This window comes from Centroberyx gerrardi, chromosome 15, assembly GCF_048128805.1.
Source record: "Centroberyx gerrardi isolate f3 chromosome 15, fCenGer3.hap1.cur.20231027, whole genome shotgun sequence".
Classification (NCBI taxonomy): Eukaryota; Metazoa; Chordata; class Actinopteri; order Beryciformes; family Berycidae; genus Centroberyx; species Centroberyx gerrardi.
The window spans coordinates 30,640,596-30,664,030 of record NC_136011.1 but is presented as its reverse complement, the minus strand read 5'-3'; the positions used below and the strand labels follow the sequence as shown (position 1 = coordinate 30,664,030).

General features: G+C 47.6%; 2 protein-coding genes across 2 annotated transcripts in view; one reads left to right on the top strand and one right to left on the bottom strand.

The window, feature by feature from the left end:
- The first annotated feature begins 1,305 nt into the window (after positions 1-1,305).
- prph2b (peripherin 2b (retinal degeneration, slow)) lies at positions 1,306-7,906 on the top strand. Its single transcript, XM_071920963.1, has 3 exons — positions 1,306-1,886; positions 3,511-3,757; positions 7,709-7,906. The coding sequence occupies exons 1-3, from the start codon at positions 1,306-1,308 to the stop codon at positions 7,904-7,906; spliced, it is 1,026 nt and encodes a 341-aa protein (XP_071777064.1).
- Positions 7,907-16,653: 8,747 nt separating this feature from the next.
- ubr2 (ubiquitin protein ligase E3 component n-recognin 2) overlaps positions 16,654-23,435 on the bottom strand; it is a 55,839-nt gene continuing 49,057 nt past the window's right edge. Inside the window, exons 42-45 of the mRNA XM_078288659.1 lie at positions 22,789-22,866; positions 21,926-22,096; positions 20,552-20,653; positions 16,654-18,150 (exon numbers count right to left, since the gene is read on the bottom strand). Of these exons, the coding sequence (XP_078144785.1) occupies positions 18,009-18,150; positions 20,552-20,653; positions 21,926-22,096; positions 22,789-22,866 (493 nt within the window). The 3' untranslated portion in view covers positions 16,654-18,008. The remainder of the gene's footprint in view (positions 18,151-20,551; positions 20,654-21,925; positions 22,097-22,788; positions 22,867-23,435) is intronic.

The window sequence follows — 23,435 nt, the reverse complement described above, 5'->3', positions numbered from 1 at the left end:
GCAGCAGAACAGCAGCTTCCTCCAGCTCCTCCTGGGGGAACCAGATGCCCCCAGGCATGCTGGGAGATGTAGTAACCCATGTCACCTCATGAGAAACCTCCTGTCACCCTGAGGAGAAACCTCATCATAGCCACTTGTATCTGCAATCTCATTATTTCAGTCTCTACCCAAAGCTTGTGACCAGAGGTTAGATCAATATCTAGCACTGTTTGAGTTTTACCAAGTTCTGCTGTTCCTGACTCTGAAGTCAGAGCAGGGCTTCCTGATAAATGTCAGCACTGTTGTTCCAGTTGTTGTTCCAGAGTTTCACCTCCTCCACGCTGCAGGGCCTGGCAGCCTCAGTGTGAAGCAGGATGTATGCTAGCTACAGTTGGCCCTAACCTTAGTCCCAATCTACACCACAGCTAATAACAACATGGCCTCCATGTTTATGACCTGAAGGACAGAGGAAAGATCACAATGACCAGTGCAACTTTAGCTTGGCTGTGATGTGACACATCACTTCGACTGGGATACTGGTTGATCACTGGAATACTGGTTGATCACTGGAATACTGGTTGATCACTGGAATACTGGTTGATCACTGGGATACTGGATGATCACTGGGATACTGGTTGATCACTGGGATACTGGATGATCACTGGGATACTGGATGATCACTGGGATACTGGTTGATCACTGGAATACTGGCACTCTTACTTTCTACACTTCCCATCTTGTCCACTGTGACTGAGCTCTTAAGGATGTAGAGCCTGAAGGGACTGAAGGCCTGAGAAAGCAGAGAGTCATAGAAGAAGCTGATGCTTAAGCAGCAAACCAATTAGCTGGTAAGACAGAGGATTAGAGCCTGGGGCTCATCTGCTGTAAATGGGATCAGGGTTGATTAGTAGGTTTAGGATGACGTACTGCAGCACGGAGGCTCGTTCGCTCACATTCACGCCTGGCTGCTTCCTTTTGCAGGAAAAATATCCTTCTGAAGGAGCCATACTGCTGGCCCAGCCTGTTCTGAGGGATTTTATGTGAATATTTTCTATTATTTGGTGGCAGACTCCTCTGCCCCCCCAGCAGTATGGACTGTCCTGACCTGCGGCTGGTCAGTATGGGTATGAAACGAGGAATTCTAGCCAACTCACATTCTGCAGCTTCCTTCTGGAACGGATTAAAACTCACCTTCTGAAACTCTCCACTGGATTCTCAAACTGCCTAACGTTTACTAAAGGAAAGGAAAACACTTTTCCTCCAATATTTGAACTTTTGGTTTTGTTCAAATTTAGTTTTGTCCTTTGACTGTATTACGAGGAAAAAATGGCGTTCATGCCAGTGAAGTTTGACCTGCCCAAACGGGTGAAGCTGGCCCAGGGACTTTGGCTGCTTTACTGGGTCTCAGTGATGGTTGGGATCCTGATCTTCAGCCTCGGGATCTTCTTCAAGATCGAGCTACGGAAGAGAAGTGAGATGATGGACAACAATGAGAGCCATTTTGTGCCCAACCTGCTGATCCTCGTGGGCATGATCGCCTGCGGGGTCAATGCCTTTGGCGGCAAGGTGTGCCACGACTCTCTGGACCCCACCAAGTTCCCCAAGTGGAAGCCGATGCTGAAACCTTACCTGCTGTTCTGCTGCGGATTCAACGTGCTGCTGCTGTTAACGGCGCTGCTCTGCTTCCTGATGCAGTTCGCCCTCTACCTGACGCTGGCCGAGGGCCTGAAGAACGGCATCAAGTTCTACAAAGACACGGACACGCCCGGACGATGCTTCATGAAGAGAACGCTGGACATGACCCAGATCGAGTTCCGCTGCTGCGGCAACAATGACTTCAGGGACTGGTTTGAGGTCCAGTGGATCAGTAACCGCTACCTGGACATGAGCAACAGCGAGGTCAAAGAGTGAGTACAGACAGATGAAATGAAATAACAAGGTACAGACTGTGAGTACTGAGAAATAACAAGGTACAGACTGAGTATTCAGAGATGTATTAAAGTACTGACAGTAAGAAGTGAGAGATGAAGCTAAGATACTGACAGAGTACTGAGAGAGGGAACTACTGCACACAGATGTGGACTGATGGATTGATTACACTGCCCCTCAGTACATACAGAATATATAGTATGCTACTAACAGAATTCTTTATACCAGAGACAGAGGAGGAAGGACAGTAAGACAGTAGAGTTTAATCAACATGCTTGTGTCTTTCAATCCTGGATGATATTTGGCTCTTGAGGTCATCAAGAGCAAACAGAGATCATCTCTAAGCTTCCTATAAGCTTCCAGAAGGAACAAGCCTATATTAAATCACCAACATATGGCTGACTGCAGGAACATTTTATCAGTCAGAGGTGTTTAAGGTAACAAGTTACAGCAAAGCACACACTAAAAGCTGAAGTTTCAGAGATCTAGAGGGGTGAAGGGTGTTTTAAAAAGAGGTCAGTGCAGGATAAATGAGCAGGTATTAAGGAGACAGTTCTCCATAGAGAGCGAGTGAACTCAGGTCGATGTGCCAGCTTCTCATAAGTCCTTAATCTGCCAAGATCTCATTTCCACCTCTCTACAGCTTACCGGCCTCCTAACGTGACAAGGTTTCAGTTAAGACTCAGCTCAGTCCAAACTAACAGACAACACAGAACTGAAGTGATAATCAAATCCTCTGAAAGAGACCAAACTGAATACACACTGAGTTCGGTATCAGACTGACAGAGGAACAGTCTGACGCTGCAGGAGACATTGAGCATGTTTGCATGTATAGATGGCATGTTTGCATGTATAGATGGCATGTTTGCATGTATAGATGGCATGTTTGCATGTATAAATGGCGTGTTTGCATGTTAATGCGCTTAAAAGATATTACTCTCTCTCAGATGATTGGCATCAAGAGAATATTTCTCATGATCCAATTTCAACCTCCTGTCAGCCACAGGCCCCTCCCACTTTCTATACCTGCAGCCTGCAGCATGAATGACCATCACATACTGTATGTGACCTTATGAGCCGTATGAGATCTAACAGAAAACAGATCTAATAGATCTAACAGATCTAACAGAAAACAGATCTAATAGATCTAACAGAAAACAGATCTAACAGATCTAACAGATCTAACAGATAACAGATCTAACAGAAAACAGATCTAATAGATCTAACAGATCTAACAGATAACAGATCTAACAGATCTAACAGATAACAGATCTAACAGATCTAACAGATAACAGATCTAACAGAAAACAGATGTAACAGATCTAACAGATCCTTCCCCTCAGTGTTTGTGTTAACAGATCAGGTTCCAGGCTGCTGACAGTGTAACAGCACTGACATCACTTACAGCAGTGACACACTGGGCAGCAGGGAAATCAGTTACAGAAACCGCCCTGTAACCGGAAGGTCGCAGGTTCGATCCCCTGTGACACCAAGTGAGGCAGTGTGTCTGACCCTGACCGTGACCTCTGACCTCCCTGTAGAGGGGAGAAGGCAGAAAGACCAGTTGAATCAATCTGACTCTAACCTCTGTGTTTCCTGCAGTCGCGTCCTGAGTAACGTGGAGGGGAAGTTTCTGATGGACAGCGTCCCGTTCAGTTGTTGTAACCCCGGCTCCCCGCGGCCCTGCATCCAGCACCACCTCACCAACAACTCCGCCCACTACGACTACGACCACCGCAACGAGGAGCTCAACATCTGGACCCAGGGCTGCCGCAAGGCCCTGGTGTCCTACTACGGAGGCATCATGAACACCATCGGTGCTCTGATCATCGTGACCATCGTCCTGGAGGTAAGAGACGCGAGCCTGGGGAGCTGAGCATGATGGGAAGACAGATCTCCCTCCTCAACTGGTCCTTAACCTCTTGCTGTGTTCATTTACAGCCGCACTGGACCATGGGTCACAAAATATTATATTTAAAATGAATCCATAAATATTATCTTTACCTCAATCGCTAACAATATAATTAATATTTATGCTGATAAACCACATTTTGCTCTAAAACATCAACTGAATCAAAACCGAATGTAGGAACACAACTTGCAGAATCGCACTAATCACACTGAAGGATCACAGCTAATTCTAACTCTTGTTTCCCGCTGTTTTAAACTTGCTAGCTTAAAACACAGGAATCTTTGAAGGTTGCCACTTCTTGTATGACGTGAATGCAGGATAAGTTGGCTGTTCTTAATCTTCCGATTTAGAGGAAGATAATCACACCAGACCTGCGGTAAATCAACTGAAGCGACCTGAAACGCACCAGGTTAACAGAATAATTGATTAGTGAGAGATTAGATTTAGGGCTTGTAGCCGTGCAGTGCTGAGGGAGAGTCGATGGGACAGACGAGTCCAACAGAGAGGAAGGTCAAGGATGACAGCTGTCAATCAAGTTCAAATTAAATTCTAAAACTGGAAAAAAAAAAACTTAACACACTAACTATAAATTCTGCATATAAGACAATATTAAAGCAACAGCATGGAATTTAACAGTTGAACCTTTTGATTGTGCACACGAGGCACTGTGGGAGTTTTAAACTGGTATTTCAGTGAACCAGCAGTCTAATGGAAACCAGATAGAAGCAGATAGACTCACTGCAGCAGCAGCTTCACAGCTGACTTTACTCATCAGTACTAACCAGCAGCACTTTGTCCTGACTTCACATCACCAGGCTGTCTTCAGGCCAACTCTCCCCGTCTCACCCCAGCAGCTGTCTCACTCTCTCTCTGTCTCACTCGGGAACAGAACCTGGTTTTAACCCTGAGTGGTGATCCAGTCACTCTCTGGTTATCAGATCCTGTTATCTTCTGATAGTAGAAAACAGATGGATCAATAGGGATTGAACAACGGATGGCAGAGCCTGAAAAAGTTGTTGATCTTTCATTTTAATGTAGTTTATGTTCATATTAATGTCATATTAATACAAATGTCAACCAAACTATAAACTTGAGAGAAAAGGCAATGAGAGAAAATCACCAAACAGCCAAACAGCTGATCTGTGTACAGAAATGAACTGAGACTGGAGGACAGCACTGTTACTTCACCGTTACTTCCCCGTTACTTCACTGTTACTTCACCGTTACTTCACCGTTACTTCCCCGTTACTTCACTGTTACTTCACCGTTACTTCACCGTTACTTCCCCGTTACTTCACTGTTACTTCACCGTTACCTCACCGTTACTTCACTGTTACTTCACTGTTACTTCACTGTTACTTCACCGTTACTTCACTGTTACTTCACTGTTACTTCACCGTTACTTCACTGTTACTTCACTGTTACCTCACCGTTACTTCACTGTTACTTCACCGTTACTTCACCGTTACTTCACCGTTACTTCACTGTTACCTCACCGTTACTTCACCGTTACTTCACCGTTACTTCACCGTTACTTCCCTGTTACTTCACCGTTACTTCACCGTTACTTCACCGTTACTTCCCCGTTACTTCACTGTTACTTCACCGTTACTTCACCGTTACCTCACCGTTACTTCACCGTTACTTCACCGTTACCTCACCGTTACTTCACCGTTACTTCACCGTTACTTCCCCGTTACTTCACTGTTACTTCACCGTTACTTCACCGTTACCTCACCGTTACTTCACTGTTACTTCCCTGTTACTTCACTGTTACTTCACTGTTACTTCACCGTTACCTCACCGTTACTTCCCTGTTACTTCCCCGTTACTTCACTGTTACTTCACCGTTACCTCACCGTTACTTCACTGTTACTTCCCTGTTACTTCACTGTTACTTCACTGTTACTTCACCGTTACCTCACCGTTACTTCACCGTTACTTCCCCGTTACTTCCCCGTTACTTCACCGTTACCTCACCGTTACTTCACCGTTACCTCACCGTTACTTCACTGTTACTTCCCCGTTACTTCCCCGTTACTTCACCGTTACCTCACCGTTACTTCACCGTTACCTCACCGTTACTTCACTGTTACTTCCCTGTTACTTCACTGTTACTTCACTGTTACTTCACCGTTACCTCACCGTTACTTCCCTGTTACTTCACCGTTACCTCACTGTTACTTCACTGTTACTTCCCTGTTACTTCACTGTTACCTCACTGTTACTTCACTGTTACTTCACCGTTACCTCACTGTTACTTCCCTGTTACTTCCCTGTTACTTCACTGTTACCTCACTGTTACTTCACTGTTACTTCACCGTTACCTCACTGTTACTTCCCTGTTACTTCACTGCTGGATGCTCCAATATGCAGATGACATGGCTCTGGTTGCCTTGTTTTATATGTCAGTGACAGCAAGTTCCTGAGCAGATTCTCACTCCAGTGCTGTGGAACCCATTCTCAACAGTATTGATCCCTCCACTCACTATTTGACCAAACAGCACTGATTACATCTGTCAGAAACCAAATCAAAGATTATTTTTAGTTAGGAAGCTGAAGTGAAAGAAGTTTTAGAAACAGTTTATGTTCGTCTGGTGGAGAGCATCCTTCTATTCAACATCACTGTTTGGCTTGGGAACTTAACTTTAAAAAGCACATATAAAGTAAGGGAAGAGACTAAAAACTAAAGGTCGTTGTTGTCTTGGCTTAGAGCCGACGTGTTTCCACCAGAAGGTCTTCGTCTCCTCCTCCTGACTGGACCAGAGAGCCTTGGACTTTATTCATACAGCAGGACATACAGGACTTTACTACTGTTTCCTAATCCAAGTGTTACTTTTGCCTCTTCTATTCTATTCTATTCTATTCTATTCTGGGTTAGGGTCTGGGTTTGCCTCAGTAGTAGTAGTGGCCTCGGGGCGGAGGTGGCAGCGTGTTAAGCTGCAGAACGGTGCTCAGGCTAACAGAGGATCAGGAACTATTCTAGGGTTAATCTGGCCATCGCAGCAACAGGCTGCATTCTGGGAAGACCCAGGATGTGGCCGCCGTGACGACCAATAGTTCCTGAGAGTGAAAACCAGGTTGGTATCTGGGTCAAAACAACAAGTTTAACCTGAACGGTGATGACAGGTGGCGGTCGGATCAGGACCAGATACCGATTTAAAAACAACATCCTGCACTAATTCACTTAGATCTACATGCAACCTGATACTTTGTGTTTTACCGCTGGTTTCTTCAGGTTTAGATATCCACATTTGCTGTATTCTTGATTTTATTTTATTTTCTTTGCTGTATCTTCTCCTTTTCAATAGTGATAGACAAATTGACTCTTCTTCTCATCTAACAGCCATTTCCAGTCCAAATCACTGTCCGCTGCCGTCGTTCCTGTTCTGTTTCACAGAACGGAAACACGGTTCCTTCCGTCTTTCTTCTAGACAGAATGCAACAAACCATGATGCTCCCATCTCCCGTCCGGCGGTCGACACGCAGCGCGACCGCTGCGAGCAACCAGGCGACACTTGAACGCGACACCTTAGCTTAGCTTATAGTGTTTACTGCCCAACAACTCAATTTCCCAACATCATTAAAGTTTAATCTTATCGAATCTTAAAACCTAATTGATGCTCGATGGTTTGACAGATTTTTTTGTCTATTCCACATTCTCAGTCAGGTCAATGGTACTATCAACTTTAAGAGCATTTCAACTGTGTGTCTGTTGTCCAGGCAGTAGACATGGCCGGGCTGAAGTACCTCACACCATAATAACACTGTGTTCCAGGCAGTAGACATGGCCGGGCTGAAGTACCTCACACCATAATAACACTGTGTTCCAGGCAGTAGACATGGCCGGGCTGAAGTACCTCACACCATAATAACACTGTGTTCCAGGCAGTAGACATGGCCGGGCTGAAGTACCTCACCACGGCTCTGGAGACGATGTCGGACCCGGAGAACCCGGAGAGCGAGAGCGAAGGCTGGCTGCTGGAGAAAGGAGTGAAGGAGACGTTCTCTGACCTTCTGGCCAAACTGAAGACGCTGGGAAAGGCCAACCAGGTGGAGGAGGGGGGGGATGAGCCGGCCACCTGAGCCCCGCCCCCACCCAGAGGACTGAGGTCCCCCCCCCGCCCCCCCCCCCCCACCGGTTCTCATGGAGAACAGGGAAAGGAGTGAGAGGAGAGAGTTCTTCTCCAAATCCAACAACACACACACATATGTGATCATAAAATGTAAAAGCACAGGTTAAAGCACACATCTTCTCTCTCTCACACACACACACACACACACACTTCAACACACATTCACACTCGTTTAAAAAGTGAACAAGTAAATTAACTCCAGTGAAAACTTAATGTGAATGTCTATATTTTCCATAAGAATTCTGTAAATATGTTAAACAGAGTCTATTTTTAAAAAGGTGGAACGGTTTGTTCCGGGACGACAGAGAAACCTGCTGTATATAATACATCTGGGTTGGGATTAAAATTATATAAAATATCGAATTAAACCCCCCCCCACCCTCCCCCACCCTCCCCATCGATGCTCTGACGCTGGTCGGACCCGGACACCATCAGGCCTGATAGAGTCTTTATGTTAGTCGTCCCACCTGAGATGTTTCCTGGACGTGGAACCAGACGGTTCTCCGGTTCTCAAACATCTGAGTCCGTTTGCTGCGGCCTGACGCTGCTCTAGGAAGTCTCTCCGAGGTTTTCAGTCCGACCGGCCGCTGCAGACGAGAGACGAGCTGCTGCAGCGGCTGTTCGGACTGTCGCACCTCCAACATGGTGGAGAACCTCTGGAGAACCTCTGGAGAACCTCTGGGGAACCTCTGGGGTTGGGGGGGTCTAGGGTCTTAATGGCAGCTTACAACAGGACAGTAGTAGAGAATCGGGGTCTAGACCTGTATACATTCCAGTACACCCCCCCCCCCCCCCCCAACCCCACTACTACTAGTAGTACTACTAGTACTACCTGTAGTACTAATACCACTAGTACTACCTGTACTACTAGACAACCCCCCCCCCCCCCCCCCGTCTGGTTCCATGTCTGAAGCCTCGGGTCGCTGCAGAGGAAACAGTTTTCTACTCAAACGAAACACCGGACGATTCCTGACACACACTGTCGGATATGAAATTTCATATTTAGCTTCTCAAAAGAGATTTCACGTCACTCATGTTCAATTCTCACTACAAGATGAGAAGCCGCATCACAGTGTGAGTCTGGAGTCCGACGGTGTTCGTCAGCTGACCGGAGGGAAGAGACAGACTGGGCGGAGTCACATCCTGTAGAGAGTAAGGCTAAGACTAAGAGAAGAATACGTTTAAGTTACCAGTTGTAATATTTGTATTTTTCTTTATTTTTTCTTCCTTTGTATCACGGAGAGTTGTAATGTTTTCATTCTGTTCAGCAGTGCAGCCAGTTGTTGTGGGTTGGTTGGAGCTTGTAGCTGCTCCATGTGTAAGAAAACACTTATAAAGAGATTGTGAGTGACACCGAGTCTGACTGATCATTTATCAAACTGCACACTGTATGAAGAGTGAAAGTCCTGCTGTGGGTTTATGAGTCTAACAGGTTTCTTAGGGGAAAATGTGGTACAGAAAGTGAAACATAAATTAATACTTGTGTCCATAGTTTGTTCATTAAAAATCTTCATTTTCACTCCAAGCCACCTTGACTAAAGATTTGGATGTTTAATATTTTGCCAATTTCATGATTCAGTTCCAATGTAAATGTGTACAAAATGAGTCATTTTCACTGCAAATCCATAATCTTTTTTTTTAAGTTCTACAACTTGTAATGAAGTTGAGACAGTGAAAAAGAATGGGAACGATAGGATAGGTGGATAGGTGAGGGAACAAAAAAGTTAGGTGCAACACTCTAGAAAACTATAGACTATTTACTGCTTCATCAGATCGGATGCGAGCGTTGCTCCGAACTCTTTGGTTCTCTCTGCTGACAGTTTTAGAGGCAGAACCTCGACTGTTTGAGCACAACTTAGTGAATCTCAGTGTAGATGAGGAAGAGATCAGCTCAGAGAAAGAGAAAGTGACCTAGAGGAGGATGATCAGGTGAGAGCGGGCAGGTTTAGGGCGCCGACAGCCGATTGGCCCGGAGCTCTGCGGGAGGCGGGGTTTAACCTGATGGGTTAAACCCTCAGAGATGGAAGGACGAGACGCAGCGCAGCAGGAGTCCTGGCAGGAAGGAGACCGCCGAGGAAAAACCATCTGGTATCAACAACGTCAGCATGAGATTTACTCTTCAGGCTCCTTACAGCAGCATGAAACCCAAACTCTGAATCTAACCACTGCTGCCTTCAGCTGATAAATCACCTGTCAATCATCATCCTGGTTTATTCAGAGGAAAATATTATTGGGTAAGCTCACACTTATCTGTCAGACTGTAGTGGTTTGAACAGCAAACTGACTGGTTTAAGTAACCAGAGTATACTGCAGTGTGATTTGAGGTAAATATAACAGCTGAGCTGGTTAGACCCATCAGCAGGTTCTGCTACGTGAGAAGATTCATCCGTCTGCTGGAATATTCTCCGCTTCCTTAAAGACCAGAAACAGCAGCTGAGGATAAAGAAGCTAAGCAGCTTAAAGAAGAAGCTTAGCTGCCGATGTCAGGTGACGGCCAAGGAGAGCGGCCCGTGACGCAGGGCGACACCCCAGGGTGCCTAACCCTAACCCTGGGGGGGGGCTGCTGCCCCCCCATGACATGAAACCACCCTGACCTCCAAATCCTTTAGAAGTCCTCAGGATCCAGACTGAGACTGTGATCGGACTCAGCAGTCTGACACTACGACAGAAATAATGTCTGTAGACGTACAATGGAGCAGAAAAACTGATTTTAATTTGTAGGCTAATCATCTGTTTTCACAACTAAAGCCTGTTTGAAGAGTAAATGTAGACAGAGGTTTGGTAACAGGCCCGGCAGGGGCTCTAAAAAAAAAAGGTCAAAATATGATGCACAGCCAATAAATCACCAATTTCTTGATTTTAATCAAGAATTGTAGTTTGGAAAAAGCTCTCCTGAATTTGGCATTCATTCATTCTTACATGGGTTATTTCTTCCAACAAAACTGGATGATGAAAAAACAATCTTTTAGTTCAGAAGCTCTTAAGTCACTTCCTTCTGGGAAAATTCAAATTCAAACCAACAAACCATTTTATGCCCATGATTAATTGAACAATGGGAAACTCCCTCAATCAATGACAGCAGCTGTAATGATTTACAAGAAAGATAAGGATCTATTCCTCTGATGTCATCATGACCCAGTTGACTTAGATAGATAATATATATATATAGATAATATCAAGTTATTGCACACAGACTGAGGAGCGGCTGCACATCTCATTAACCCAGACCAGTCAGGTTTGTAAAGCTGTATGCTTCACTGTAGGTTTTCTGATATAAATGAAACGAGTCGTTCAATGCTGAAAAAGTGCAGACAGGGCTGAGTATGGATATTTGTCATTGGTACTAGATAAATGAATTTGGTGGGACAGACTCACACATTGGATCAAAGCTATATATACAGTATGTGTATACTGTAAAAAAGTATTTCAAACAGGCTGTCCACTTTCTCCTGTCTTGTTTAATTTGGTGAGAAAATCTTCAGAGTGTTGGAACACTCCAGAGTGTTGGAACAGAAAGGTTTAAATACCTGGAGTGAACATATTCCCAAATATAAAGACCTGCTCCATATAAACTATTTCTAATTAGTTAATAAGGTTAAGGAGGATCTAGAAGGGTGTCCTCCTCCTCAGGTGTTCGGGTGTCCTCCTCCTCAGGTGTTCGGGTGTCCTCCTCCTCAGGTGTTCGGGTGTCCTCCTCCTCAAGTGGGTTACAGTGCCCCCCTCCTACAGTCCTTCTCCTCCTCGGGTGGGTTAGGGCGTCCTCCTCAGGTGTTCAGGTTTCCTCCTCGGGTGGGTTCGGGTGTCCTCCTCAACAGGTGTTAGGGTGTCCTCCTCCTCGGGTGGGTTAGGGTGCCCTCCTCAGGTGTTCAGGTTTCCTCCTCGGGTGGGTTCGGGTGTCCTCCTCCTCGGGTGGGTTCGGGTGTCCTCCTCCTCGGGTGGGTTCGGGTGTCCTCCTCCTCAGGTGTTCAGGTGTCCTCCTCCTCGGGTGGGTTAGGGTGCCCTCCTCAGGTGTTCAGGTTTCCTCCTCGGGTGGGTTCGGGTGTCCTCCTCCTCGGGTGGGTTCGGGTGTCCTCCTCCTCGGGTGGGTTCGGGTGTCCTCCTCCTCGGGTGGGTTCGGGTGTCCTCCTCCTCGGGTGGGTTCGGGTGTCCTCCTCCTCAGGTGTTCAGGTGTCCTCCTCCTCGGGTGGGTTAGGGTGTCCTCCTCAACAGGTGTTAGGGTGTCCTCCTCCTCAGGAGTTCAGGTGTCCTCCACAGGTGGGTTAGGGTGTCCTCCTCAGGTGGGTTAGGGTGTCCTCCTCCTTGGGTGGGTTCGGGTGTCCTCCTCCTCAGGAGTTCAGGTGTCCTCCTCAGGTGGGTTAGGGTGTCCAACTCAGGTGGGTTAGGGTGTCCTCCTCCTTGGGTGGGTTCGGGTGTCCTCCTCCTCAGGAGTTCAGGTGTCCTCCTCAGGTGGGTTAGGGTGTCCTCCTCCTCGGGTGGGTTAGGGTGCCCTCCTCCTCGGGTGGGTTAGGGTGCCCTCCTCCTCGGGTGGGTTCGGGTGTCCTCCTCCTCAGGTGGGTTTGGGTGTCCTCCTCCTCAGGTGTTCAGGTGTCCTCCACAGGTGGGTTAGGGTGTCCAACTCAGGTGGGTTAGGGTGTCCTCCTCAACAGGTGTTAGGGTGTCCTCCTCCTCAGGTGTTCAGGTGTCCTCCTCAGGTGGGTTAGGGTGTCCTCCTCAGGTGGGTTAGGGTGTCCTCCTCCTCGGGTGGGTTCGGGTGTCCTCCTCCTCAGGTGTTCAGGTGTCCTCCTCCTCGGGTGGGTTAGGGTGTCCTCCTCAACAGGTGTTAGGGTGTCCTCCTCCTCAGGAGTTCAGGTGTCCTCCACAGGTGGGTTAGGGTGTCCTCCTCAGGTGGGTTAGGGTGTCCTCCTCCTTGGGTGGGTTCGGGTGTCCTCCTCCTCAGGAGTTCAGGTGTCCTCCTCAGGTGGGTTAGGGTGTCCTCAGGTGGGTTAGGGTGTCCTCCTCAGGTGGGTTAGGGTGTCCTCCTCCTCGGGTGGGTTCGGGTGTCCTCCTCCTCAGGTGTTCAGGTGCCCTCCTCCTCGGGTGGGTTAGGGTGCCCTCCTCCTCGGGTGGGTTCGGGTGTCCTCCTCCTCAGGTGTTCAGGTGTCCCCCTCAGGTGGGTTCGGGTGTCCTCCTCCTCAGGTGTTAGGGTGTCCTCCTCAGGTGGGTTCGGGTGTCCTCCTCGGGTGTTCGGGTGTCCTCCTCCTCGGGTGTTGGGGTGACCTCCTCCTCGGGTGTTGGGGTGTCCTCCTCCTCAGGTGTTGGGGTGTCCTCCTCCTCCTCGGGTGTTGGGGTGACCTCCTCCTCAGGTGTTGGGGTGTCCTCCTCCTCCTCGGGTGGCGGGGTGACCTCCTCCTCAGGTGTTGGGGTGTCCTCCTCCTCCTCGGGTGGCGGGGTGACCTCCTCCTCCTCGGGTGTTGGGGTGTCCTCCTCCTCGGGTGTTGGGGTGTCCTCCTCCTCCTCAGGTGTTGGGGTGACCTCCTCCTCCTCGGGTGTTGGGGTGTCCTCCTCCTCCTCGGGTGGCGGGGTGACCTCCTCCTCGGGTGTTGGGGTGTCCTCCTCCTCGGGTGTTGGGGTGTCCTCCTCCTCCTCGGGTGGCGGGGTGACCTCCTCCTCGAGTGTTGGGGTGTCCTCCTCCTCCTCAGGTGTTGGGGTGACCTCCTCCTCCTCGGGTGTTGGGGTGTCCTCCTCCTCGGGTGGCGGGGTGACCTCCTCCTCCTCAGGTGTTGGGGTGTCCTCCTCCTCAGGTGTTGGGGTGTCCTCCTCCTCGGGTGTTGGGGTGTCCTCCTCCTCGGGTGTTGGGGTGACCTCCTCCTCCTCAGGTGTTGGGGTGTCCTCCTCCTCGGGTGTTGGGGTGTCCTCCTCCTCGGGTGTTGGGGTGACCTCCTCCTCCTCGGGTGTTGGGGTGACCTCCTCCTCCTCGGGTGTTGGGGTGTCCTCCTCCTCGGGTGTTGGGGTGTCCTCCTCAGGTGGGGGGGTGTCCTCCTCCTCGGGTGTTGGGGTGTCCTCCTCCTCCTCAGGTGTTGGGGTGACCTCCTCCTCCTCGGGTGTTGGGGTGTCCTCCTCCTCGGGTGGCGGGGTGACCTCCTCCTCCTCAGGTGTTGGGGTGTCCTCCTCCTCCTCGGGTGGCGGGGTGACCTCCTCCTCCTCGGGTGTTGGGGTGTCCTCCTCCTCGGGTGTTGGGGTGTCCTCCTCCTCCGGTGTTGGGGTGTCCTCCTCCTCGGGTGTTGGGGTGACCTCCTCCTCCTCAGGTGTTGGGGTGTCCTCCTCCTCGGGTGTTGGGGTGTCCTCCTCCTCGGGTGTTGGGGTGTCCTCCTCCTCCTCAGGTGGGGGGGTGTCCTCCTCCTCGGGTGTTGGGGTGTCCTCCTCCTCAGGTGGGGGGGTGTCCTCCTCCTCGGGTGTTGGGGTGACCTCCTCCTCGGGTGTTGGGGTGACCTCCTCCTCAGGTGGGGGGGTGTCCTCCTCCTCAGGTGTTGGGGTGTCCTCCTCCTCGGGTGTTGGGGTGTCCTCCTCCTCCTCAGGTGGGGGGGTGTCCTCCTCCTCGGGTGTTGGGGTGTCCTCCTCCTCAGGTGGGGGGTCAGGGTCACCAGTCGAAGGCTGGTTCAGACCGGCAGACTCTTCAGGGCGAGAGCCAGCAGCAGTCAGAGTTAGGAGTTGAGATCCGTCTCTTCGGTCTTCAGGTGAAACATACAGAGAGGAAGAGGAAGAGGAAGAGGAAGAGGAAGAGGAAGAGGAGGGGAGGGGAGGGAGGCAGCCGGACAAAATCCATAATTCTGATTATATCCACTCTGGACAGATCAACACAATAACCAATGAAAACCAATATTATCTACAGCTGGAACATTTGACTTCACTGGTTCTTTTTAGAACATGGGAACCTGTTATGGATCTTTAACCGTTTGATAAATGAAATGTGAGTCAGTGAGTTTAGGAAGAGGACTTCACTTCACTAAGGTTACTATGTGTTGAACTGAATCTCTGTTCTCATTTAACTTGTGGAGATTCAGAGAAAGAAAATTTATAAAATATTTAACATCCATGTTAAACTTTCAACTTTCTACCTTAAGTTTCTCATCATGTCTGATCCGCTGGAGTCTGGTTAAACAGGAGGGACAGAACTGGGACACTTACATATAGATATCAGTCTACACACACACACACACACACACACACACACACACACTCGTCCAGGGTGGAAGCTAAGCCCAGTGACCCAGTTCAAAGGGTCTTAAGCTGCATTTCTGCCTGCATGCAGAAAACCATTCTGCCAGCCTGACTGGGAGCGGACCAGTACAACCAGTCTGCTGCTGGAGGCACTGGGCAGCTGAGGTGACGAGTAACAAAGTAAAAATACTTTGACTAAAGTACAGATACTTGAAATTCTTACTTAGAGTTTTTCTTTCACTTAAAGGATAAGGCTGGTGTTTTTTAATGCTTTTCTTACCGTCAACAAATCCTATGAAAATAACAAAATCAACAATGCGTTTGCTCTCCTCCCGTTACTTTCTGACTTCCCACGTTCTGTTTTTAGCCGTCAACCCGGAAGTCATTGGCTCCAATTGTAAGCTAAAAACCTTTAAATACAGCTCACAAAGACATAGTTTACATTTTAAAAATCTCTAACTGTTACCATGAAAAGTCAGACTGTTGTAGTTATTACCAAATCAAATTCAAATGGGAACAAATTCTTCATTACGCCGGGGACTATTTTCTGTGCTACGGAACTACTTTCCTGAGATGGAAAACGTGTTTACGGTCGGCTTATTAAGTCGTTTGAGGAAAAAGTCGTCCGGCCCGGTGCATCGTGATGATGAAATATGCTGCAGAGCAGCAGCATGGCTCTGTGACGGGGTTTAATAGTTTTTAATACAATGCAGTTCTATGGCTGCTGGGACATGAGGCTGCACCGCCTCATGTCACCGCTACATGGACCAGACTTGTCGGCAAAACAAAATCATTGTTGATTTTATTATTTTCATAGAATTTGTTGACGGTAAGAAATGCATTAAAAAACACCAGCCTGATCCTTTAAGACTTTTTACTTTTACTCACTACATTTCAAAAGAAAAAAATCTATCTACTCACTACATTTTCAAAACAGCAACCCATCAGCATCAGACAGCTTCCATCCAGGAAGCAGCTGATCAAGAGCCAAATGTGATTGGCTGCTTGTTCATCAAAGAGACACCAGAAAGGAGGGAAAGAGAGAGAGAAGCAACAAGAGAGAGAGAGAAGCAACAAGAGAGAGAAGCAATGAGAGAGAGAGAGAGAGAAGCAACGAGAGAGAGAAGCAACAAGAGAGAGAGAGAGAAGCAACGAGAGAAGCAACGAGAGAGAGAAGCAACGAGAGAGAGAGAGAGAGAGAGAGAGAGAGAGAGAGAGAGAGAGAGAGAGAGAGAGAGAGAGAGAGAGAGAGAGAGAGAGAGAGTTTGTGATCTGAGCTGCAGACTCTTTCTCATCTGGGATTCAGAGGTTGGAACAGTAGAAAAATTAGAAACTTTTTTAGACGACGACTTTACTTTTAAGTAAATTTAACACCATGACCTTGAATACTCTGACTTGAGTAAAGGATTTGAAGATACTTGGGTTCTTCTAAACCTCCGGACAGAAGATCCAGTCTGGAGATCTGAGCTTCGACTCTTCAGAGACAGAAAAACATTAAAACACCTTTTAACTTTTTTATTCGTTTTGTTATTCTTTTACAATATTATACAATGTTCTCATTTATACAAGAATTCACATATTAACAAGTCAGATGTGATAATGATGTAGCAGTGAGGCAACATGCTGTGATGAGGACAAACCTGAATACTGAGTGTGTGTGTGTGTGTGTGTGTGTGTGTGTGTGTGTGAGACTCAGGCTGTATATCAGAGTTGATGGATATGTTTCCCTCCACTTCTCACAGAGTTTCAGCACAAACACGAAGCCATTATAAAAAAAAAAATCCAACATCCAACTCATTTAAACAGGAAGTGACATCACACAGCTCTCCAACCAAGAAACCAATCACAAGCACATGTACCAAAACAGGAAGGAGGGGTTTAAATACAATGTTAAAACAAAACAAGAAACTTGACTTGGTACGAAGAGGGGGAGGAAGAGGAGGAGGAAGAGGATGATGAGGATGAGGAAGAAGTGGAGGAGGAAGAGGAAGAGGATGATGAGGAAGAGGAGGAGGAGGAGTCAGTGTGAGCAGATCTGATCTGTCAGCAGAGTTAAACTGATATCTGCTCTGATATTAAAAATCATTCTGCTCCAGTCTGATATGATTCAGTTTGATTGATTACATATTGATTGAAGAATGGATCAGTTCTACACTGGGTTTCTATGGGAAGATCTGAACCTGAACTGATTCTGAGTACGGATCAATATGTTTTATATTATCATCATTATCATCCTCCAGGTTTCAGTGGAGAGTTTTTGTGTCCATGGTGTCTTCATGTCTCTGAGGCTTTTCCATCCTGGAGAAAACTGGTTTTTCAATATCAGTATTAAATATTGATAACCGATCGAACCGATCTGCAGCTGCTGAGTGGAAACACCTGAACTTAGACTGGGGGGGGGGACACACACACCTTGTGCTTCAAACACAAAGAACAAACAGATTTAATTTAATCTGAGAGATCATTTAGTCAGACAGGAAGTGGGAGAATCCAGCAGCAGAAGAAGAAGCTCAGCTGTTCCAGTCTGAAAGCTTTCATGAAGACTTCAGATTCAAACAGAGAAGAAGAACGCATTCACTCCCAAAGAGCACAACATAAAGAAAACAACATGCACTCATCTGAAAGGGGGGTGGGGTGGGGGGGTGGAGCTGTGATGACGTCGTGTCTCCTCCCTGATGGGCGGAGTCAGGCAGGCGGGAGGTCAAAGGTCAGAGCCTCCATCAGAGGGAAAAACACCCAAAACCCCGAAACCCTGAAAAAATCCCTGAAGCTGATCCGAGGTCAGCGCCGGAGGAAGCCGATCAGTGGAGGGGGGGGGGCTACAGGGGGCGGGGCTACAGGGGGCGGAGCCTGCGTCACAGGTGCTGCCAGTCGATGCCCACCAGCGTCTGATTGGCCTCCTGGGCGTGGCCGATCTCCTCGGTGACGCCGTGCTGACGCCACAGACGCTGGATCTTCCTGTAACGCTCCGGACACAGGTGGAGAGGATTCCCCCTCCTGACACACACACACACACACACACACACACACAGAGACACAGAGACACACACACACAGAGACACACACACACACACACACACACAGAGACACAGAGACACACACACACAGAGACACACACACACACACACACACACACACACACAGAGACACAGAGACACAGAGACACACACACACACACACACACACACAGAGACACACACACACACAGAGAAAGAAAGAAAGAAAACATCAGTGAAGTGTATCGAGACCCGCAGCTGCAACGGGGAATTCAACCCAAGTCAATGAGGTAAGCTTGTTAGTATTAATGTAATGTAATGTAACGTAACGTAACGTAACGTAACGTTATGTAACGTAACGTAACGTAACGTAACGTTATGTAATGTAACGTAACGTTATGTAACGTAACGTAACGTAACGTTATGTAATGTAACGTAACGTTATGTAACGTAACGTAACGTAACGTAACGTTATGTAACGTAACGTAACGTTATGTAACGTAACGTAACGTAACGTTATGTAATGTAATGCAACGTAATGTAACGTAACGTTATGTAACGTAACGTAACGTAACGTAATGTAACGTAACGTTATGTAACGTAACGTAACGTAACGTTATGTAACGTAACGTAACGTAATGTAACGTAACGTTATGTAACGTAACGTAATGTAACGTAACGTTATGTAACGTAACGTAACGTAACGTTATGTAATGTAATGCAACGTAATGTAATGCAACGTAATGTAACGTAACGTTATGTAACGTAACGTAATGTAACGTAACGTTATGTAACGTAACGTAACGTTATGTAACGTAACGTAACGTAACGTTATGTAATGTAATGCAACGTAATGTAACGTAACGTTATGTAACGTAACGTAACGTAACGTAACGTTATGTAACGTAACGTAACGTTATGTAACGTAACGTAATGTAACGTTATGTAACGTTATGTAATGTAACGTAATGTAACGTAACGTAACGTAACGTAACGTTATGTAACGTAACGCAACGTAACGTTATGTAATGTAATGTAACGTAATGTAACGTTATGTAACGTAACATTACGTAACGTAACGTAACGTTATGTAACGTAACGCTATGTAACGTAACGTAATGTAACGTAACGCTATGTAACGTAACGTAATGTAACGTAACGTTATGTAATGTAATGTAACGTAATGTAATGTAACGTAACGTTATGTAACGTAACGTTATGTAATGTAACGTAACGTTATGTAATGTAACGTAACGTAATGTAACGTAACGTAATGTAACGTAACGTAACGTTATGTAACGTAACGTTATGTAATGTAACGTAACGTAACGTAACGTTATGTAAGTAACGTTATGTAATGTAATGTAACGTAACGTAATGTAACCTAACGTTATGTAATGTAACGTAACGTTATGTAATGTAACATAACGTAATGTAATGTAATGTAACGTAACGTTATGTAATGTAATGTAACATAAAGTAATGTAACGTAACGTTATGTAACGTAATGTTATGTAATGTAACGTAACTTAACGTTATGTAACGTAATGTAACGTAACGTAACGTTATTTAATGTAATGTAATGTAATGTAATGTAATGTAATGTAACGTAACGTAATGTAACGTAACGTTATGTAACGTAATGTTATGTAATGTAACGTAACTTAACGTTATGTAACGTAATGTAACGTAACGTAACGTTATGTAATGTAATGTAATGTAACGTAACGTAACGTAACGTAACGTTATGTAATGTAATGTAACGTAACGTAACGTAACGTAATGTTATGTAATGTAATGGACATGACAAAGCTAAACTCACGAAGCTAACTAGCAACTTACGATATGAGAAAAATGGCTAATTCCTATCAAAAAATGAAATTCCTATCAAACCTAGGAATATCAATCAATCAAACATAATATCTGCAGTGCTGTGTGATGAGTACAGCACAGCACCATGTCAGGCCTCATTTACATCATCTATGAACTAAGCCATTTCAAAATCTGAACTCATTGAAGTACTGCTACTGTATCTTTTAAGATTAAACTTTTTTTTTAACAAATGCAATAATCTGAGGATTTCCGTGATATAGATGCAAGTCATTTGCCATTTCAATATAGTAACACACTTATTGTTGTTGCAAGTTCCCCACTAATCAAATGGGAATTTGTGTGAATTATGCAAAATATATGTAAATGAGGTCCCCATCAGCCATGTTCACTTGATTTTTCATAAGTCCCCATTTAGCATGGTCAAGTTTTACTAACCCTAACCCTGTGGTTAGAGTACCTGATGTCTTTCATACCTCTAGAACCCCATCCAACATGAAACCTGTGTGTGTGTGTGTGTATGTGTGTGTGTGAGTGTGTGTGTGAGTGTGAGAGTGTGTGTGTGTGCCCACCTGAGGCCCTGGTCTGTCTCTCCGTAGTCGTCCAGGTAGGGAGGAGGATAGAAGCAGCCCTTTGTTTTACCAGCCAGGAACAAAACCTGACTCTCTCTCACCCTGCACACACACACACACACACACACACGCACACACACACGCACACACGCACACACACACACACACACGCACACACACACGCACACACACACGCACACACACACGCACACACACGCACACACACGCACACACACACACACAAAAAAAAACAATAACACATACCTAATCAACAACACTCACTAGTTTTCAACTACCAAAATAAGTGGGGTAGTAGTAGTACCACCTCAGTACTCTGTGCAGTAATACACAGTACCCACTACAATAGTTGGTGCAGTACTATCTCAGTAGTCGGTGCAGTACTACAGTACTTGGGGCAGTATTACAGTACTTGGTGCAGTACTACAGTAGTCGGTGCAGTACTACAGTATTTGGTGCAGTACTACAGTATTTGGTGCAGTACTACAGTATTCGGGGCAGTACTACAGTATTCGGGGCAGTACCTGAGGAACAGGCCCAGGCCCGCTCCACAGGTGAAGCTGTGGGCGGTGCAGTACTACAGTATTTGGTGCAGTACTACAGTATTCGGGGCAGTACTACAGTATTCGGGGCAGTACCTGAGGAACAGGCCCAGGCCCGCTCCACAGGTGAAGCTGTGGGCGGTGCAGTACTACAGTATTTGGTGCAGTACTACAGTATTCGGGGCAGTACTACAGTATTCGGGGCAGTACCTGAGGAACAGGCCCAGGCCCGCTCCACAGGTGAAGCTGTGGGCGGTGCAGTACTACAGTATTTGGGGCAGTACTACAGTATTCGGGGCAGTACTACAGTATTCGGGGCAGTACCTGAGGAACAGGCCCAGGCCCGCTCCACAGGTGAAGCTGTGGGCGGTGCAGTACTACAGTATTCGGGGCAGTACTACAGTATTCGGGGCAGTACCTGAGGAACAGGCCCAGGCCCGCTCCACAGGTGAAGCTGTGGGCGGTGCAGTACTACAGTATTTGGGGCAGTACTACAGTATTCGGGGCAGTACTACAGTATTCGGGGCAGTACCTGAGGAACAGGCCCAGGCCCGCTCCACAGGTGAAGCTGTGGGCGGTGCAGTACTACAGTATTCGGGGCAGTACTACAGTATTCGGGGCAGTACCTGAGGAACAGGCCCAGGCCCGCTCCACAGGTGAAGCTGTGGGCGGTGCAGTACTACAGTATTCGGGGCAGTACTACAGTATTCGGGGCAGTACCTGAGGAACAGGCCCAGGCCCGCTCCACAGGTGAAGCTGTGGGCGGTGCAGTACTACAGTATTTGGGGCAGTACTACAGTATTCGGGGCAGTACCTGAGGAACAGGCCCAGGCCCGCTCCACAGGTGAAGCTGTGGGCGGTGCAGGCTCCAACATCTTCTCCCTCCACCTCCGTCTGGCAGCAGTAGCTCTGGGAGCAGAGCATCGAGCCGCACACCAGACACAGGGTGGGAGCTCTGGACTTATCTCCTCCAGACCGGGGACACCTGCAGACAGACAGGTGAGAGACAGACAGGTGAGAGACAGACAGGTGAGAGACAGACAGGTTACAGACAGACAGGTGAGAGACAGACAGGTTAGAGACAGACAGGTTACAGACAGACAGGTTAGAGACAGTGGATTGTTACATTAGGTGAAGATAACTGCTGATTTGCTTCCTGCTGTTTTTAATGTGATAATGTATTTTCTCTCTCTCTCTCTCTCTGTCTGTGTCTCTCTCTCTGTCTCTCTCTCTCTCTCTGTCTCTCTCTCTCTGTGTCTCTCTCTCTGTCTCTCTCTCTCTGTGTCTCTCTCTCTCTCTCTCTCTCTGTGTGTGTCTCTCTCTCTGTGTCTCTCTCTCTGTCTCTGTCTGTCTCTCTGTGTCTCTCTCTCTCTGTGTCTCTCTCTCTCTCTCTGTGTCTCTCTCTCTCTCTGTGTCTCTCTCTCTCTCTCTCTCTGTGTCTCTCTCTCTCTCTCTGTCTGTCTCTCTGTGTCTCTCTCTCTCCCTGTGTCTCTCTCTCTCTGTGTCTCTCTCTCTCTCTCTCTGTTGGAAACCTGAAGCAGCTTCAGTTCAAACAGACACAACCTGATACTGAGAAACATACATGACAGAGATGCCCGTAACAGTGTGTGTGTGTGTGTGTGTGTGTGTGTGTGTGTGTGTGTGTGTGTGTGTGTGTGTGTGTGTGTGTGTACTGACGTGAAGCTGGAGGCCTGGTTGATCAGGGAGCTGTAGTCCTCTGGCAGGTCGATCAGCTGGTTGGACTCTCTGGGGAACCTGCAGACACACAGGACACTTTGTACCAGGCTGGTCTGGCAGCTGGTCAGCTAGCTGGAGTCAGACCCAGCTCAGATCTGTACTCAGACCAGACCGGGTCCGGTCCAGACAGCTAGCTGGGGTCAGACCCAGCTCAGATCTGTACTCAGACCAGACCGGGTCCGGTCCAGACAGCTAGCTGGGGTCAGACCCAGCTCAGATCTGTACTCAGACCAGACCGGGTCCGGTCCAGACAGCTAGCTGGAGTCAGACCCAGCTCAGATCTGTACTCAGACCAGACCGGGTCCGGTCCAGACAGCTAGCTGGGGTCAGACCCAGCTCAGATCTGTACTCAGACCAGACCGGGTCCGGTCCAGACAGCTAGCTGGGGTCAGACCCAGCTCAGATCTGTACTCAGACCAGACCGGGTCCGGTCCAGACAGCTAGCTGGGGTCAGACCCAGCTCAGATCTGTACTCAGACCAGACCGGGTCCGGTCCAGACAGCTAGCTGGAGTCAGACCCAGCTCAGATCTGTACTCAGACCAGACCGGGTCCGGTCCAGACAGCTAGCTGGGGTCAGACCCAGCTC

Bases quoted from the DNA above. Each gene is read 5' to 3' on its own strand.
- prph2b (XM_071920963.1), top strand. From the start codon at position 1,306: ATGGCGTTCATGCCAGTGAAGTTTGACCTGCCCAAACGGGTGAAGCTG. The intron at 1,887-3,510 runs GTGAGTACAGAC...TGTTTCCTGCAG, and splicing joins AGCAACAGCGAGGTCAAAGA to TCGCGTCCTGAGTAACGTGG. The intron at 3,758-7,708 runs GTAAGAGACGCG...ACTGTGTTCCAG, and splicing joins TCGTGACCATCGTCCTGGAG to GCAGTAGACATGGCCGGGCT.